Consider the following 17,697-nt stretch of genomic DNA (forward strand, 5'->3'; position numbering starts at 1 on the left):
TGCTTTCTCTGCCATTAACAGTTGAACTAGACATGCTACTAATTCACAGCTTAAAGCAAATGTATTAAGAAGTATCTTCCATTGCTCAGAAAATTTTGTCTTGAAATAATCTGATTTTTTAAATTGGATTTTAATAGCAAAATCCCAGTGTGACTTTTGTGGTTTAGAAAGGCAACAAATTACTTCAGTCTTGTGTGCCGAAACTTTTCTGCTGACTGAAAGCAAACAGTAGAATTTCATCTAATAAGAAACCTAGAATTTGCAAAATACTATGTTTGTTGATACTATTACTAAGAAACAAGCCCACTCATCTTATAGATCAAGCAGAGGGCACTGGCTTCCCAAATGCTAATTGAGACAGAAACAATTAATAAAATAACATTTCAGCTTGGGCTAATGAAAGAAATCTGGGTGCAACGGAATATATTTCTGTGGATTCCTTTAATTTCTCACCCTTGACCCCTGTGATAATTGGTCCTCAACATGTGTGTCTGCTCCTGGCATAGATACAATACTTTACCTCTTATCATCTTACATATGGTGCATAAATTGAAAAAAAATAGGAAAAAATAGGAAAAAATTGCTAGAGCAGCAATCAGACCCTAGTGAAAAGCAATGTCATTAACTGCAGAACTCTGACTTTCAAAGTCAGTGGTAATGTTTGTTTGTCTGTTTCTGATTTCCAGCCTCCCTGCCTCAGATGCAAGCCTGTACTTGCTGAAGGTGTAGCTGTACTGCTCTGACAAAAAGACAGATGTTATACACAGAAACATCCCTATCTTCTCAAGTACAACTAGGTGTGCCAGTGAAACTCTCTTGGCCAAGATGTCACATCTCTAGTTGATATTTCAGTTCTGAAATGGATGGTGGAAGCTGAAATGGAATTTGATCTTCCTCTCACAATTTTGTGCATTCCCAAACTTCAAGGCTTTGGAATATTATTTACAGCTGGGTGTTCCAATATCACTCACTTGGTGAGCTCACTTGATGCTGCCCTGTGTCCTGGGACAGGACGGAATCTACTAGAGCTGATCTTTTCAACCTTTGTGCTGTGTCTGACACACTTTCTATCATGGTTACACTGAGATTGGGACTGTAGGTAGAATAAATATAGCAGTAGGTGCATTTGAGCCCTGTAGGCATGGCCTTGAGCAGTAAAGGTGATGCCTACAACTCATTGAACAGCCTTGGGGCCCCAGCTCTCACCAGGTCAGTGGTGCCCCCTTGGAGTCAGGAGCTTCCACTCTGAAGCCTCCTACTTTCTAAGGAATAAGAGTTGTCCATCCAAGAGACTGCTGCAGAGATGCTGTTTGTTGAGGCTACACCAAAGTGAGCTCTCTGGATAGGGAAGTGGATCAAACTAGTGTAAGTCATGATTTTTTAATAGCAGCCAGTCATCAGGAGCCTCTTCTGAGACAGGAGGAGCTGGTACTAGAGACCTTCTCTGGAGCACTCAGCTCGTCTTCTTCCTAAATAAGAAAATATATGGTCTTTCAGGCAGCTAAATGCTGTGATTTGTTCTGGGTCAGGAGAGCAGGAATGCAGGCATCATTGTCATCCTTTTGTTGGTGGTGATCACTTCATTGCCCTCATGTACTAACTAATGTCAGCTAATCTGAGTGAGCCCTTGCTAACAGGCTGTGCTTTGGAAAATACAAAAAGCATTTGCTATACATCTGCACTCCTGATAACAGGTGTAGTTTGCTAGCAAACACATCAACAGGTAAGGTCAATTGTATTTATTTTATGTGTTTGTAAAAAGGATTTAATGTAGCAGAGTGGTTTTGGTGTCTAAGGCTGTGATTTGGCAAACATTTCCTTTGGTGGAGGTTGCCTTTAGGTCAATACTTAATGACCCAAACATATGTGCTGAATCTCAAAAGTAGTAGTCATTCTGCTGTTATTGGAAATCTATTCTGAAATGGCTTTTGGATAAAAAAAGAAAAAATCAATACTTTTTAGGTCAACTTCAAGAAACACAAATAATCAGAAGTTAAGAATAAAATAAAAATGGGCTGGCAGAATGTAAGAAAAAATGGTCAGGGCTAAAAGGTAAAGATCCTATTTTGGTGTTATTGGCTGTGTGTAATGAATGCATATTCACAGGGAAAAAGGCTTATTAACACAATTGCAAGTAGTTGGCACATTATCCTGCAACATTAAAATTGGCAAGAATCACAGCTAGAAAGGATGTAGGAGCTGCAGTTTGGATTTGCAGTGTTAATGTTCTGATCCTCTGCTAGGAATCTGGCTGTGATGCAAAGCTCTGATGAAACACAGGCTCATTCAGCTGGTTCAAATTTATTTAAACAATTTTGATAGCTTAACTTGATAGTGTCATGCTTTAGGGCAGTGCTTGTTGCCTGTCTGCCCAGTTCTGTGCCAGGTCAGGCACTGATCATCCCACTGTAAGGCTGAACTCAGCATTGGGCTAAATCCAGCACAAACCATCAGGATAAAAAATATATCTACCCCACAGACTCAGGAGTCCTGAACTACTTCTCACTGTGTCCTCTAACTTGTAGAGGATATTGCTTCTCAAGCAATTCCCATGCCCTTCTTGTTATTCTCTGGCACTTCATGAATCTGCTGTGATAATCTCGAAATAATTTAAAGAGACTCTTCTTGCCTCTAGTTACTGACAAACTTACAAATTTAGAAGAATTAATGAAGATGAAGAGGTGGAAATCTCATTCATCGATTACATTATCTCTCTTATAAATGCTGTAATATTAAACTTTCGTTTGCCTTTGTATTTTAATTAATTGTATTATTTATAACTGAGAAACACTGCAGTTTTTTTCCTAGTCTTGCTTAGTCTGCTGAAAATTGACTTTTGTAAACCTGAAAAAGAAGAATGTTTGCTTGTGTTACTGTTTTGTTTTCTCATGTCTATAGTCACTGCATTGGTAGCAGCTAATTTTAACTCAGCATCAAAACCATCAGTTTATTGCAAACCTCAAATTATCTGAACACACTCAAAGAGATAATTGATTTTCTCTAGTTTGTTTCTCACTGTGTATTAAGACAAAGTTCCAACTGTGCTTCTGCTGAGCCTGAATTTGTGTTGTATTGGGAAGTATACTTTGTGTTTCCTGTTTTTTTTACCAGAAATGGTGGTATCATTGAACTTGATAATGTTGGTCCTGCAGGTCAGTTTGTTCATAAAATTGGCGTGTATAGTGTCCAAGTTTCTTTCTCATTGCTGGAAATGAGGCTCCTTTTGTTTCATCATTTGAATAAGAGCCTGTGAACTTGCTCTCTCTGCAAATCTATTCTCTGGAGAAAAGGCAGAGACTTGCAAGTTCTCTTTGTCCTGATTGCTTTAATTCATCTAAATATTTTGATTAACTTTGTGTTGAAAAAAAAATTGCATTTATATAAATTTACTACACAGCTAATACTTTCCCTGAACCTTTTTATTCTCCTGGAGAGGTTAATTCTTTGCTACAAATTTGTAAGTATTCAGACTTTAATTGTTCCCTGCTGGCATTTAGGAAATTTTTTGTATGAACTTGTCATTAACAAACCAGGATATATCAACAAAAGTATACTTGTTTTTAGGAATCAGAGCCATGTTCTGTTGCTGTATGTGACATTATTTGAGTTATGCTAACAAGTGCAATCCTTGCTGTTTAAATCTTAGTTACAACACTGGTGTTGTATGTCCAGAGGAGAGCACAAGGAATACAAACAGTCTCCAGAACTACAGGGCCATGCTGTTTTGGTGGTGCCAAACTGCTGGTCCATTAATGTGTCTCACATGGACATGTGGAACCAAAGCTCCTGTCATGTTCTGGTGAAAGATCTACACAGTTACATCTTCCTTCTCAACTCCCCAGGGAATTTCTTGAAGAGTGCTGGAGTTTTCTGATTGTCAGCCCTGGAGGCCATGAAGGCTGGCAACTCAAATACAGATTCACAGGAAAAAAAAAGATTTTTCCTTAGGATTAAAGCTTAATTTTTTCCCAGAAGTTTGAGGGGTTTGTCTTTCATCCCCAAATGGAAATATTTCAACCTCTGCTTTCAATTAGCCATTGAATTTGATGTGCGTGGTAAGTATTCAACATATTTAATAAGCTCTTTTACATACAGGTATTCACCACTTTGAAGGCTGTGATGTTTAGCCAGCATTGACCTCCACCCTATAATTAATGAAGAGCTGAACAAAAGAAAGCAATAAAAATTGCAGATGCCAAGTATTTTTTTTTTCCTTTTTATTTATCAGCCACTAGAGATGGAATGAAGAAATGTAATTTAGTTGAGTAACCATTGCATAGTCCATCTTAGCTCTTGCAGAAGCAGATTTCCCAACTGATCCAATAGCAACTGAATTCTTGGAGACACAAATCTGCAATCCCTCTTAGCTGAATGATTAATCCATGCACTGGTTCAGGGTTAAATTTCATCAGAACCAGAGCTTGCTTGTCCTCCCTCTGAAATAATTTGATGTTTCTTGTGTTGTGGTTTGTTTGTTTGTTTGGATGGGGAGAGGGAAAGGAAAGGGTTTTTTGTTCAACTTTCAAAACATGCCCAAAGGAAATTATCATCTGATCTTTTGTAACCAGACACTTAGTAAACTCAGGAAAGCCAGAAAGGTGCATCACAGCAGCAGCCTCACCAAGTCAGTATGACAAGACTTTTCTCAGGTTCTGTTTCACTTTTAATACTGGATCAGACACCAAACACATCAGGACACATGGCTCCTGCTTTTGTGAGGGGTTAATGATGCTTGACATTTTAAATGCCAGGAATAATGAGAGTCACTTGAGTTTAGTGTGTCAGCAAACAGCTCAGAATTGAGGAAATTGTATTATTATAAATGATTTAAGTTCTCAATAGTACATTTACATGCACTGGTTACTGTGGTATAGAAGATATTCTGTATTCAAATTTGATACTGAACTACTTTCCTTCCTATAAGTCTCTTCGCTTCTGGCTAACATAATTTACCTTTTCAATTTTGACAGCTTTCATTTCAGCTACAGCAATACTCTACCCTTTCACTCCTTATCAGGTGAATGCTAGAAGGAAAAGAATTCCAACTTCTGAAATAACATTGCCTTTATTTTTTTTTAATGTTAGGATACAGTGATTAAAAAAAATCCTGACATAACAAGGTACTGTTTATTGCAAGCCTTTATTGCCATAAAGATCTGAAAACATAGCATAGTAAAGGACTGACAGAAAAAAAAATGAGTTCTGAGCTAAATGGTTATTATTTAATTCTCCTTTTTGGTGCACCTAGACACCTAAATAGGAAGTAGCTGCATTTTTTGCTAACCTGAACAGAGAGTGAGGAAAGAACCTATATACAGTACAGAGATGTTAGATTAGCATAGAGCACTACTTCTAAAGAGACAAATGTTGATATTGTTGCCAGAGTGATCTTGAAAAGTGCCTGTGTGCTACATGGATCCGTGCTTAGTTATCATGAGCATCGAATTAGAGATGTTTGCACTTTCTGTGATAGGAGCAGCATGCACACATTACTGCATCTGCAGTTTTCTGTGTGTAGCAATGTCTCTCTGCAGACAGGGAATTCAGGATTATTCTCACTGTGCATCTCCCTGAGGTTTTCCTTCAGCTGCCTTGTTACCTGTCGCCGCCCGAGGTGCCAGGTAGATTTGAGCACATACTCTGTACTAAAATAAAGTGGGGAAGGATGATCTAAGCACAGCACAACATTTGGAAGATTTGCTCCTTGCTAGTAGGATCCTGCATTTGCCTCTTGTCTTTCAGAGTGTTCTCTGCTCATCTCTCCAACCTGCTGAGGTCCTTTAAAGTGTTTTACATGACTCTGGGGTCTCAACCAGTCCTCCCAGAAAGGAGTATCAAATCAGCACCTGCTGGTTTGGTTTTTTTCCTTTATCCCAGTCTGTTTGTAGATTCTGGAATTATCTCTCTGTCAGAAAGTTTTGGCAGCCTCCTGCTGGTTATTTGTGCCTTGTGGAGACTGCAGCTGGCACTTGTGATTCACCAGGTCTGTGTTGCTGACTCATCCTCTACCAAAAGGCAAGGGAGTGGTTCATTGCTTCAATTAGTGGCACATAAAAATGATGGTTACTAAACCTCTTATTACTCTTTTAAAGTTTGGGAGGCTGGTTACAATATCATCCATTTTAGGTTATTAGGATAAGTCTTTCTTAAATGCCTTTTGTGCTATACTGCATCCTTCTCAGCTTGTACTCCAATGCAAGAAGCACCACTGATAGGTATGAATTGAGAGTGGCCAGAGATAATTTCAAACCCTTTTGAAGGACTCATATGAAAGAGTTGGCCAAAAGTGCTAGTGCAGTCATACTAAGTATGGCTGAGCCTACCCTTTAACAGGGCACAGATTGCTTGATATTTTAATGCCATTTTTCAGTCTTCCTTTTTTTGGGGGGGAGAAAAAAAATCTGATGTTTATTTGAAGATTAGAGCCATGATGCAAAAGAAAGTATTCACTATGCCACTGCTTACTGCAAAGTCTAACTTTTAGACTTTCAGACATCCCCTGGACAGGCAAGGAGACTGAAATACCAACAGTCTGTCATCACTTTTTTTTTTTTTTAAGTCTCAGTTAATTGACTGTCTTTACTAAAGGCTAACTGACTATAGTGCTGAGGAGGTAACAGTGGGGACCTTGATGGGGCTCAGACAAGGCTACTCAGTACACAGGCCAGGACAAACAGTTTTCTCAGTCTGAGAAATTAAAGAACATTTGTCATGCAATTTGAATGTAGGGAAGGCCATGATCTTCCCTTTTGGTTCAGCCACAGGTTATCTCTCAGAGCAGGCTGGAAGGATTCTCTGTGACTTTGAAATATTATGCTGAGGACAACATAGGCAAGAATTAGACAGAAGAGGGATTTAGTAAATAGGCCAAGAGCACCAATTCCAGTAATGTTATGTGGAACAAAGGTATTTTAATCAAATAGATAAAAAGAGCTACAGAAAGATACTGCAATTGAATTGCTTAAATGTATTAGCACCAGATAAGTTTGGTAAATTTTTATTAACATCACTAACACTCTTCTCTGAATCAGCATTGATTAATACCAGAACGCATCTGGGTGTAACCATCTCTTCTACAGAAACCTCTTTGGGAGCATGTCCTTCCATTGGCCTCAGTCATCCATTTATTGATAAAATCAGAATCTTGCTATCACTCAGGTGGCAATTCCCTGCTGCTTTTGACATGGTGTGACTTGCCCTACGTGTCAGTGCAGCTCCAGTGGTGCTGATGGCCAGCAGGACCTGGCTGCTTCCGCCAGTGACATTGTCATGGCTCCCAGTCTGGCTGCTGACAAAGCCTGAGAGACAAATATGTATCTGGAGGGGCTTCTGCTCTCTCTCACCACTTGACAATTGAAAAGAATGGCATAACTGAGACAGGCCCTGGCATCTCTTTTTCTGCCAGAATTCTATTTTTCTTCTTTCTTCTATTCATGGATGTCTTTCTGTAGCACTTTCAATCTCTTTTCCTGAAACCAAAGAAACTTCTTGGTCGAGGGAGATAACATTGAGAGCATGAGCATCTGAAAGACAAGCTTATCCATTCAGGAGTCCTGCAGCTGGGAAGCCATTCTTGGATTCTTCCCAAGAGAACCTGAGGTCTGCTCTCATACCTCTTTACTTCAAATCTTTATAACTCACTTGCCTGCTTCCACTCACTGCTGTTTGTGTGTCCCTTCAGTTACTTGCTTGTCAAACTATAACACTAATGAGCTGCTTACTGCAGCAATATAATGATATGAGGGGGAAGGATGTATTTTTTTCATTTCATCCTCTAACATAAAAAAAATGCATCTGTACTGCTACCCAGTTTCTAGGCAGGCAATTTTTCTGCAAGCTTTGTAAATAAGGGAGTATTTTTTGGTGTAGCATAGGCAATTGTACCAAGGTTTACACTGGCAGTGTCTGGCATGTGGAACTAGAATTCAAATACTGATTCATAATTTATATGTAAGAAACTTGGTATTGCTCTGAGGAATAACAGCCAAGCCACCCAGTCTGATGTGTAATTTATTTCTTGCAATTGGCTGGTTTACTGAGCCCTACCAGGTACAGGGAAAACTTTTGTAAAGCAGTTAAGCTCGTCTGCAAAGAACTTTGTTAAACTGAACATACAGATGAATTTGTAAATGGAAAGAACAGAATTTAACAAGAGATGAATACAACAAAAACTAAGTTGGGATACTGCAAGATAAGTAATTATCTTAAGGGTTAAGAGTACAATGTTTGCACAGTTCTTGCTACAGGAACAAGTGAAATTTTACTCTTAGGGATCTGACTTTCAGGATCTGCAATGGGAAAATCAAAAGCTATGCAAAAGATAAGCAAAGTTAACTAAGGTAAGTTAACTAAAACCATGCTTTACATTAAAGAATAGAAAGAGAATTGCAGATGATCTTTCTCTATTCTTTTATTTTGGTCATAGCAAAGAACTAAGATCTCAGAACTGGCACATAGGTGAGATACAGCAGGGAGTGTGTGTGTTCAGCAGCTGGCATTATCCTCTCAGATTCAACAGCTGCACTTGAGCATAGTTTGTGCCCTCTAGTTTGTGATAATCTAAATTCTCTTTCCAGTACTGGAGAGAGGGGATAGGCAGAATTAATCTCCTGACTATAACTCTATAATACTAAAAGAACCATTTATCTCAAAATGATAAAAAAATGCTTTTCACTGTCACCCTTGGTGCAGGGACTATTTGTACATAAAAGTATTTCGTAGAAAGGCCCAGTTGTTTCTACATCCCTAGAGTGAAGGATTAGAGTGAGGCCAGCAGTGACAATAGAGAAACCTCCTGTGGAATATTGTAATTAGAAATAGGGCTTTATCTTTTCAATGATAAACCTGAAAACACAAAAGTGGCACAGGATATAACAACTAAATTGGGATTTGTTGGTGGTGATGCTTTCAGAAAATTGCTGTAGGTTAAAAAGAACCATTTGAATCTGTTATACAACATGAAAAAACATCAACACACTAAGTTTTGGAAAAGTGGTGATTTGGAGAAGCAGAAACTTCCTGTGTCAAGTTAAATTCAAATCTTGCATGGTATCTGACTGTCTGGTTAGCAGCTAAGGAGAAGGGCATCTGGCAGTGTCAGGAAGGTGTGTGCTTTGCATCCCCCAGCCTGCACCTGCAAGCAGAGACCACTTGTTAAAGACTTGGACTGATTTTGCCACATTTTGGGTAAGGCCCAGAAGGAGCATTGGCTGCCTGATTGCTAGACCCACAGAGGAGCTTCAGCCACTGGAATACTGAGCACTGAGTTTAACAAACAGCTCCTGGGCCCCTGGGGCAATTCACATCCATCTTGGGTAGCTTGGGCTCCTGGCATGATAAACTGCTCCTTCCATTTCTACATTGAAATCTCTGTTCTAGCAAGGGGTACAGAACACAGCTGTTTATTTGTTCAATTGTTTTAATACAAAGTATTAAAATATATTTTCTATTAGTGGTAAGGTGGTTTTAACTGTGTGTTCTCTAAGTTTTGTAACAATGGAGTTCTTATTTCTGAAAAAAACCCAGCAAATCTGAATATGAGAAAAATGCTTATAGCAGTAATAAGCCTCCCACTTCAATAATAGTCTTTTCTCCTCCTTGTAGTACTGTTGCAGGATGAACTTTTTGTCAGTGTACTAGAAACAAAAAAGAAAACAAACAAACAAAGGAAAGGAGCATGTCTAGTACATTTCCCCCTTTAATATTATAGAAAGCTCATAATGAATTTCAGATCAGAATCCCTGTTCAGTCAGAAAGAGAGGGGAAGGCCACTAGATGGTGGTAAAAACCCAAGGCTTTGCTATGAGATCTGTGGAAAGAGAAGTCCAGAGGGGCAAAGAAGGGGAGGAGGAGCCACACTTTGAGTACTGAAGTCATTATTGCTTGGAGTCTATAAAAAGGCAGTTGCACAGTAAGTAATTTATACGTGGTCAGCTTTGACTCTATGGATTTACTAATTCCTTTCCCTCTATTATTTTTCATCTTTTGCCACCGAGGAGTCCCCAGCCCCAGATGTCAGGGGGGCTGAAACTTCAGACAATGAAGAGGAAAAGCAGCTGAAGGAGCAGCTCTGGTAAATAGGTACAGTTAATCCTTGATTGCAAATAAAAAGTGCTCTTTTAAAACTGAAAATTATTTAGCATGATATGCTTTGAATTCTATTTGCAACAAGTCACTGACAATCAGCTCTGAATGTTCCCTTTATTAAAAATGTGATGACTTAAAACTTTCCCTAAATATTGTCATTACCAGAATATCATTGAATGAAATATTCTTGATTTGGAAGAGAAAACTTCTTTTACCATAGAATTCTACCTACACCAATTCTGTAACCTTAGTGTATCCTAAAATGCATTGATTTGCCTTGGTTAGGTGTTTAATACCATGCTTTTAAATGAGCATGTTAACACTGCACAGACAAACTGTTTACAATACAGTTCATGCCAAATTAAATGTATAAAGGTCAGGAAAGCATTTAAATATCTTACTGAAAATGTTCAATTCTTTATTGTGTCAATAATAGAAACTTCTTTATACTGTATTCAAGTGAGCAGTTTCTGCTAGACCTACCGCTACATCCTCCTGCATTTCAGGGGTCTGAGAGCTGGGACTGGGAAAACTGTTTTTTGTTTGTTTTTCAGCAGAATTTCCAGGACATTCTGGGGAAGTATTCCAGGGAACCAGATAGAATAAAAAAACTATGAATGAAGAGTGCATGAATCTTTTCACCAGTTTTGATCTTAATTTCTGAGTAAGGATAGGTAGAAAATCTCTGAGCCATCCAAAGTTTAATTTAGAATCAATGCAGGAATGTGGTGTGGAAGAGGTGGGACATGTACAAGCCAAATTAAATAGAAATGGCTGGTATTTTTGCTGTCAAATTCTGCCTGTAATCTTCGTGCTATATCTTTTTTTTTTAGGCAGGATCTTCTGCCTTTGGCAAAATGCATTTACCACACTCCTTGGCAAGCCCCTCAGAAGGAACAGAACGTGTTAGCTCCCAGAGATGAACACATCCTCTCAATTCTATGTTTCTGAACTAAACCTGAGTGCCTTCAGTAGCAACTTGACTCTGCCTACTGCAAAGAGCAAGTCATTGCCATGTGAGCAAGTGGTCATCGCAGCTGAGGTGTTCCTAACTCTGGGCATTGTAAGCCTCCTTGAAAACATCCTAGTCATATGTGCAATAGTTAAGAACAAGAACTTGCACTCGCCCATGTATTTTTTTGTTTGCAGTTTAGCAGTGGCTGACATGCTGGTTAGTGTGTCTAATGCTTGGGAGACCATAACCATATACCTAATAAACAATAAACATGTCATTATGGAAGACGCCTTTGTCCGTCACATAGACAATGTCTTTGATTCCATGATCTGCATCTCTGTGGTGGCTTCCATGTGCAGTTTGCTGGCTATAGCAGTAGACAGATACATCACTATCTTCTATGCCCTGCGTTATCACAACATCATGACTGTGAAAAGATCAGGGCTTATCATTGCATGCATCTGGACCTTTTGCACAGGCTGTGGCATTATCTTCATCCTTTATTATGAATCAACTTACGTGGTCATTTGTCTCATCACTATGTTTTTTACCATGTTGTTCCTCATGGTCTCACTGTACATCCACATGTTCCTCCTGGCTCGTACTCACGTGAAGAAAATCGCAGCTTTGCCCGGGTACAACTCTGTCCGTCAAAGAACCAGCATGAAAGGAGCCATCACTCTGACCATGCTTCTTGGCATCTTCATTGTTTGCTGGGCTCCATTCTTCCTCCATCTCATCCTGATGATCTCCTGCCCACAAAACCTCTACTGTGTTTGCTTCATGTCTCACTTCAACATGTACCTCATTCTCATTATGTGCAACTCGGTGATCGACCCCTTGATCTACGCCTTTCGTAGCCAGGAAATGAGGAAAACCTTCAAAGAGATCATTTGTTGCTATAGCCTGAGAATGCTCTGTGGGTTATCCAACAAGTACTGAGGTAACAAAACCAAACCTGGGAAGAGAATAGGCAACATCTTCCTGCATCCTGTAATTCTGGTGAAATGCCTGTGGAACATTTTCTCCATTCAGCTGTTGTGATTCCCACAGCAATCAGAAGCCCTTTCTTAACATGTGATTTTTCATTTCTTTCCCTCCACACACCTCTCTCATGCTGATGGTTGGAGCTACTCAGTGCATCTGTATTATGGGGATAAAGAATATTTTGAATCTCACTTACCCAATTGAAGATTGGAATTTATAAGAGGATTATACAGGGAAAACCTTATTTTTATTTCTGCTAAATGCAATGAGTGACTTCTGCCATGTGAATGAACCAATGTGTGTCTCAATGTGTGTTTCTTTTGGCGTTATTTGTCTCTCTAGATTAAAAAAAAAAAAAAAAAAAAAAAAAAAAATCCTCTCTCTAGATAAGAACAAGCATGGCTTATTTGATGCCCTGAATTAACAAAGAGGTTATTTGCTATTTTCTTCTGAAGACATAAAATCAGAGATGTAGTTCCAAATACCAAGCTCCACATACCTTGGTCAGCAGTTATGATCAATATACATGCACATATTAGCAGCCTTGTATTCCAGTCATGACTGTTACTGTCATAAGCTACATGTTGTGTAAGAAGCCAATGTTACCATGAGATTTTCCAGGCTGGATATTGCACTTTCTTATTTATGACTATATGTTTTCAAACCACTGTGAAACAAGATGTACCACAGGTGGATTTTAAGGCTAAATTTGAAGACTGAGCTGATTCTTTATTTGTCAGGGCTGGGGAAGCAAAGGGTACACAGCCTGTAGATATCTGTGTAGTGTTTTGTGGAGATGGAAAGACTGAGTGAGTGGCTGCCTTTGTATAGACATTAGAAGAGCCTATTTGGCTGTGAAGACCTTGTGTTACTGTAGATTGCATCTTTCAAGTTGGGAGAGACAAAACAAGTTTGATAATCAAAAGGCAAGTCAGATGATGGCAAAAAAAGGGATTTCAAAACATCAGGCACATGTAGCTATAACAGAGACCTGACTTTTGCCCCCCAAACAAACAGTTTTCCTCTTAATTGGGAGGATTCTAAGCTGAAACCCTCATGCCTTTTATGTGAGTAACTTGCATCTAGTCATGCTTACATAAACCTGCTGTTCTGCAACAGCTGTGTAATGTGCAAAATACTGGGCTTACAAAAGAGGGGGGAAGTGCAACTGTGGTATTTCTTGATGACCATGAATGGTGCATATCTTGTGGTGTGATTCAAGTTATGAAAAGATTTTATGTGGTGGTAAACTCCTGACTAGATCTCTGAATAGATCTTGAAAAAATGAACTCTTCCTTCTGAAATCTGGAAGAATTATGTTTGTTTCACTTGGTTTATACATTCTGTAAAACTCTTGTCTATCAATAGAAGGTTTATGATTTATTCCACAAGTGTTAGGTTATACTTTCAAGGTGAAAGTTCTTATTGGGTTTTAGGAATTTTTTTTGTCATAAGGGTGGTCAAACATGAGAACAGTGCTCAATGGTTGTGCAAAATCCATCTTAGAGATATTTAGGGCTTGACTGGACATGGTCCTGAAAAATCTGTACTAAATTGGAAGTTGACTCTAACTTTGAAATTGACCCTGCCTTGAATCACTAGGAGCGGACTACCTTCACAGGAGACTTCCAACCCAAATTATTCAGTCTTTCTATGACACAGTTTGCATATTATAATAAAAATTATATTTTTTTCCCTCCTAATTTTATCTCTGGTTAAGAAAAATTGGAAAGTATTCTCCTCTGCACACTTACAGCCTACTTTATGTCTTCATTTGCTTAGCAGGTCTCTGACAGGAGAAGTAAGGTGCACCTTTAGCACCAGTTATACATTTTGTCTGCTTAAAATTTACTATTCCCCTAGCTCACATATATCTCCCTATGACATGAGTGGGAATATTCTTCTCAGTGGAGATACCTTATTATGCTGACTGATACACTGATTATATCAATGCACTAGGGGCTGGAGTCTTCCTTCAGCTATATCTGAAAATGGGATTTCAGAGAATGTTAGTGGTCAGTAGTGAGTCTTGCCTTGTTTCAGTCTCTCTCTTAATTCTATCCATAAATATACTCCAGATGTTGACTCTTGTAACTATGAATGTAAATGACAAAAGGAGACAGTTCCACTGCGTAGTGAAAGGCACCAGCTGATGTAAATAAATCATTAAATCTTCACTGGGTATTGCAAATAAGACAATTTTGTACATAACTGTAAATCAACTAAGGGGGAATCACAACTGTAATAGCTTTAGGTATTTTCTTGAATTGTATATCACTCTTTTGTTTTGTTTGAAGTCTGATGTATAAACACAGATATATGAAGAAACTATTAAACTGGATTGCTGGAAACCCCCACGTTTCTGGTTATTTATTGTAACATCTCTGCTACATTATTCACAGAGGGAATATTGCATTACAGACTTCCACGTCTCATTTCAACAGATGCCTGCTCAAGAAACATTTTGAATGAGAGTTACAGACTAATACAGTGTATTTACATTCATATCTGTGTTTCCCTGGGTGTCAGTGTCACATCTTCATTATAAGCTTTACAGGTGGGGAGCTGAAATAACTTAAAAGTGAAATGAAAGCATTTTCAAAACAGGCTAGAACATTTCCTGCAAAACAGGCTGTTTAAACTTTAGTAATGAATATCAAATACATATCTCTGAGAGACCATGACAAGCTTTAATATGTTTCTTTCTCCAATTTAGCTGCAGAATAAAAGGAACATCTAGCATACCTTTATTTCTGTCAGAGCCTGGAAAACGCTGTGTGTTGTGATAGACTGGGACAAGGCAGCATTGTGTAAGCAGGAAATTTGTTGTTACAGGACAGTCATGAAAAATTAGTTGCCAGACTGTCATTGCACCATGTCCCTACAGTTAATGACACTATTCTTGCTTATCTAGCCAGTCATTTATGGGTTAGCTTTAGTCACTGGAAAAAAAGGGTCAAATCACACTATTTCTGCCCCAAAACAAAACTAATTTCTATTGCCCACTGTTGCTTTGATGACAGAACACTTCACTGCTTCTAACTCATGTGTCAAAATTTAAAAGTTCTTAATAAGCAAGTATGCTGATGTCCCTCCTACTGAAGGTGGGATCAACTTCTATGAAGTCATCTGCATTTTAAAGAGATTAGTGTCAGAGGGAATATTAAAAGAAAAAATCTGGATCCTTTCTCCTTTCCATGACCACAATAAGGTTCTAGGAAGTACTGATTTCCTGAAGAGCCTTAGCATAACACAAAATGGTGATAACTGGATAGAGAAAAGAAGTTGCTTGTGGTCCCAGGTTCACGATCCTGCTTTCCAAATGGGCACAAATCTGTCACAAAAAGTTCTAATTACTGAGTACCAGTGCTGCTGAGTCTGGGCTGGAGGGATGATTGTTTTCAGATCTACAATCCACAGTGTGCACCCTTTGTGCAACCAGTGTCCAGCGGTCCATTGACAGTCTGGAACCCTTCTGAGAGTGGTTTGCACATCCATTCCCACTGCTTTGGCTTATCCCTTCAGAAAACCTTCTCAGAATATCACTCTGGAGACTGGAGCTGAATTTTTTGTGAATCCTGCAGAAATAAGTGCAGAAACCACAGTAATTTCCTGCACACACATACTTTAAGAAGGCCGAAAATGTTCAAAACCTTTGGGAAAACAACTCAACTCCCTCACACAGCCTGGTCTGTGAAATCTTCAAGGACTCTGTTTTACTCCAAAGTCTTGTTGTGTATTCTCCTGCCTATTTTTCAGTAAATGCTTATTCTGTTGCTCATCAGCTTCTTGTGCAGAAGACCAATTCATGGTGACCACTGCTGTGTTCAGGAATTGCAAAGGAAGGTCCCAGTATTCAGCTGTGTTGGTTTTCATGTACAGTGCCCTTCCCGTTAGGGAGGGTGGATGAAGATTTGGGAACATGGATGTGGAAGTGGAGATCCTCACACTAGGGACAGAAAGTCATGCAGGCTGTGGTGGAGCTGCACAAGACTCTCTGCTGGTGTACCTCCAGGTGAGATGTTCTCCCTCCTTTTCTAATCTTATCCTGTGGGTATCTTGGGTCCATCTGTTCTTCATACAGAACAGAAGAGTCTGAGGTGTATGTGTGTGTGTGTGTGTCTACACTTTTACATACATGTCTGCATCAGTTCTTACTCCCAAATATAAAGTACAATCACAGATGACATCAACAGATGAAATGAATGTGAGAATGTATAGTTCCTTTTTCTCTAACCTTTCTGTTATTTGTTACACTGCTTCCCAATCTGCAGTGTTTCTCACCTATTTCCTCTACCTGTGAATGAACTAGCAACAGTCAAATTCTAAAGCAGAAGAAAAAACCTCAAGTACTTATTGCATCTTGAGGTTTCGAAAAATATAGCAGATCAGTGTGACAGAACAGAGTTCCCCTAGCACCAGTTAAACTAAAGATTTAGTAAATTTGTTAAATTCTTATGGTCCCTAAGCATTATTCCCACAACAGTTTCTTTTTGAGAAGCTTGCCTAAAAAAGTTCTAAAAAGGCATGACTGCAGTGCTGAGTAAAGAGTGAAGGGTTTTCATCAAAACAAAGGGCAGCTCTTTAGGGACATTATGTAAAGTCTGGACTTGTGTCTAGCTATCCTCTGGAATACCAGCAGAGCTCCCAGCAAGCTATGTTTGGGGACTTGGGCAGCAGGCTACATTTACAGATTTGTGACCAATAGCTCTAAATGAACGTGTCTTGCACGAATTTACCTAATCACTCTTGGATCTCTTTATTTTAATCTGCTATATCTTGTTTCACAACTTAGATATGTTGAGTGGAAAAATTATTTTTTTTTCTCTTACAAAATATCTATTTGTAAGTTTTCTTCAATGCCCTAAAGTCCTTATGTTGCAAAGGAAAGGAATAACTAGATCCCATGCTGTAAAGAAAAGAAATAACTAGTCACCGTTTATCTCCCCTGTGACATCCATTTTCCTACTCCCTTATATTCTTCTATAAATTTTATCTTTGCTAGCTAAGAATCCTGGCCCATTTCATCTCTACTGGTATCTTCATATCTTGTTGCCATTATGTTGTTTTCCTGGACCTATTATACTGTTTTTGGCTCAGAGGGACCAGATAAGCAAGTGGTAATCCAGATCTAGATGAAAAGTACATTTCCACAGTGCCAGGTGCTGCTGCCTCTTTTGATGTCTATGCAGTTTGTAACAGTATACTTTAATTTAGTACAACACACTCTATAATTTGGAAAATTTCAAGATCTCTAAAATGCTCATAGGAACAAATGGTTTCTGTTCTCTAAAAAAGCTTTCATTTTTGGTGGTAAGGACATGCAAAGCTTATGCCAAAACCACATTGCTTAGGGGTGTTTCTGTCTTTCCAGGACCAAGTATATACCTTGGCTGTGTCCTATCTCTGTAGCAGAACTCATCTGCTGGACACAGCTTTCATCTCCTTACCTGTGATGGGATGGAAGCCTGGCCACAGGGGCTGGAGGGGCCTTGTGTCCCAGAGGTGCTTTGCAAGGCTGAGGATCCCAAGTTCAGGCACAAACTTCCCCTGGAAACTCATCATTTCCTTGGGAAGGGTGGTAAGCCTGTAATTTGCACAGTTACTTCCAGATGGTGATTCATCACTCCCCTCCTTTCAATTAGGCTGGTTTTACACCTGATTAAAGC

At 39.1% G+C, this 17,697-nt stretch overlaps 1 protein-coding gene across 4 annotated transcripts; it reads left to right on the top strand.

Annotated features, from left to right (window-relative positions):
* The first annotated feature begins 9,847 nt into the window (after window positions 1–9,847).
* On the top strand, window positions 9,848–14,386 carry MC5R (melanocortin 5 receptor). Of its 4 annotated transcripts, none has more exons than XM_056485355.1 (2): window positions 9,848–10,080; window positions 10,920–14,386. In XM_056485355.1, exon 2 carries the CDS (start codon window positions 11,006–11,008, stop codon window positions 11,981–11,983), a length of 978 nt encoding a protein of 325 aa, XP_056341330.1. In that variant the 5' UTR covers window positions 9,848–10,080; window positions 10,920–11,005; the 3' UTR covers window positions 11,984–14,386. The 4 variants fall into 4 exon arrangements, with proteins under 4 accessions (XP_056341330.1, XP_056341331.1, XP_056341332.1 ...); XM_056485356.1 differs by having other exon boundaries at window positions 9,854–10,080; window positions 10,924–14,386; XM_056485357.1 differs by having other exon boundaries at window positions 9,854–10,072.
* Window positions 14,387–17,697: the final 3,311 nt, after the last annotated feature.

The sequence above is a fragment of the Oenanthe melanoleuca genome, chromosome 2, assembly GCF_029582105.1.
Source record: "Oenanthe melanoleuca isolate GR-GAL-2019-014 chromosome 2, OMel1.0, whole genome shotgun sequence".
Classification (NCBI taxonomy): Eukaryota; Metazoa; Chordata; class Aves; order Passeriformes; family Muscicapidae; genus Oenanthe; species Oenanthe melanoleuca.

Bases quoted from the DNA above. Each gene is read 5' to 3' on its own strand.
- MC5R (XM_056485355.1), top strand. From the start codon at position 11,006: ATGAACACATCCTCTCAATTCTATGTTTCTGAACTAAACCTGAGTGCC.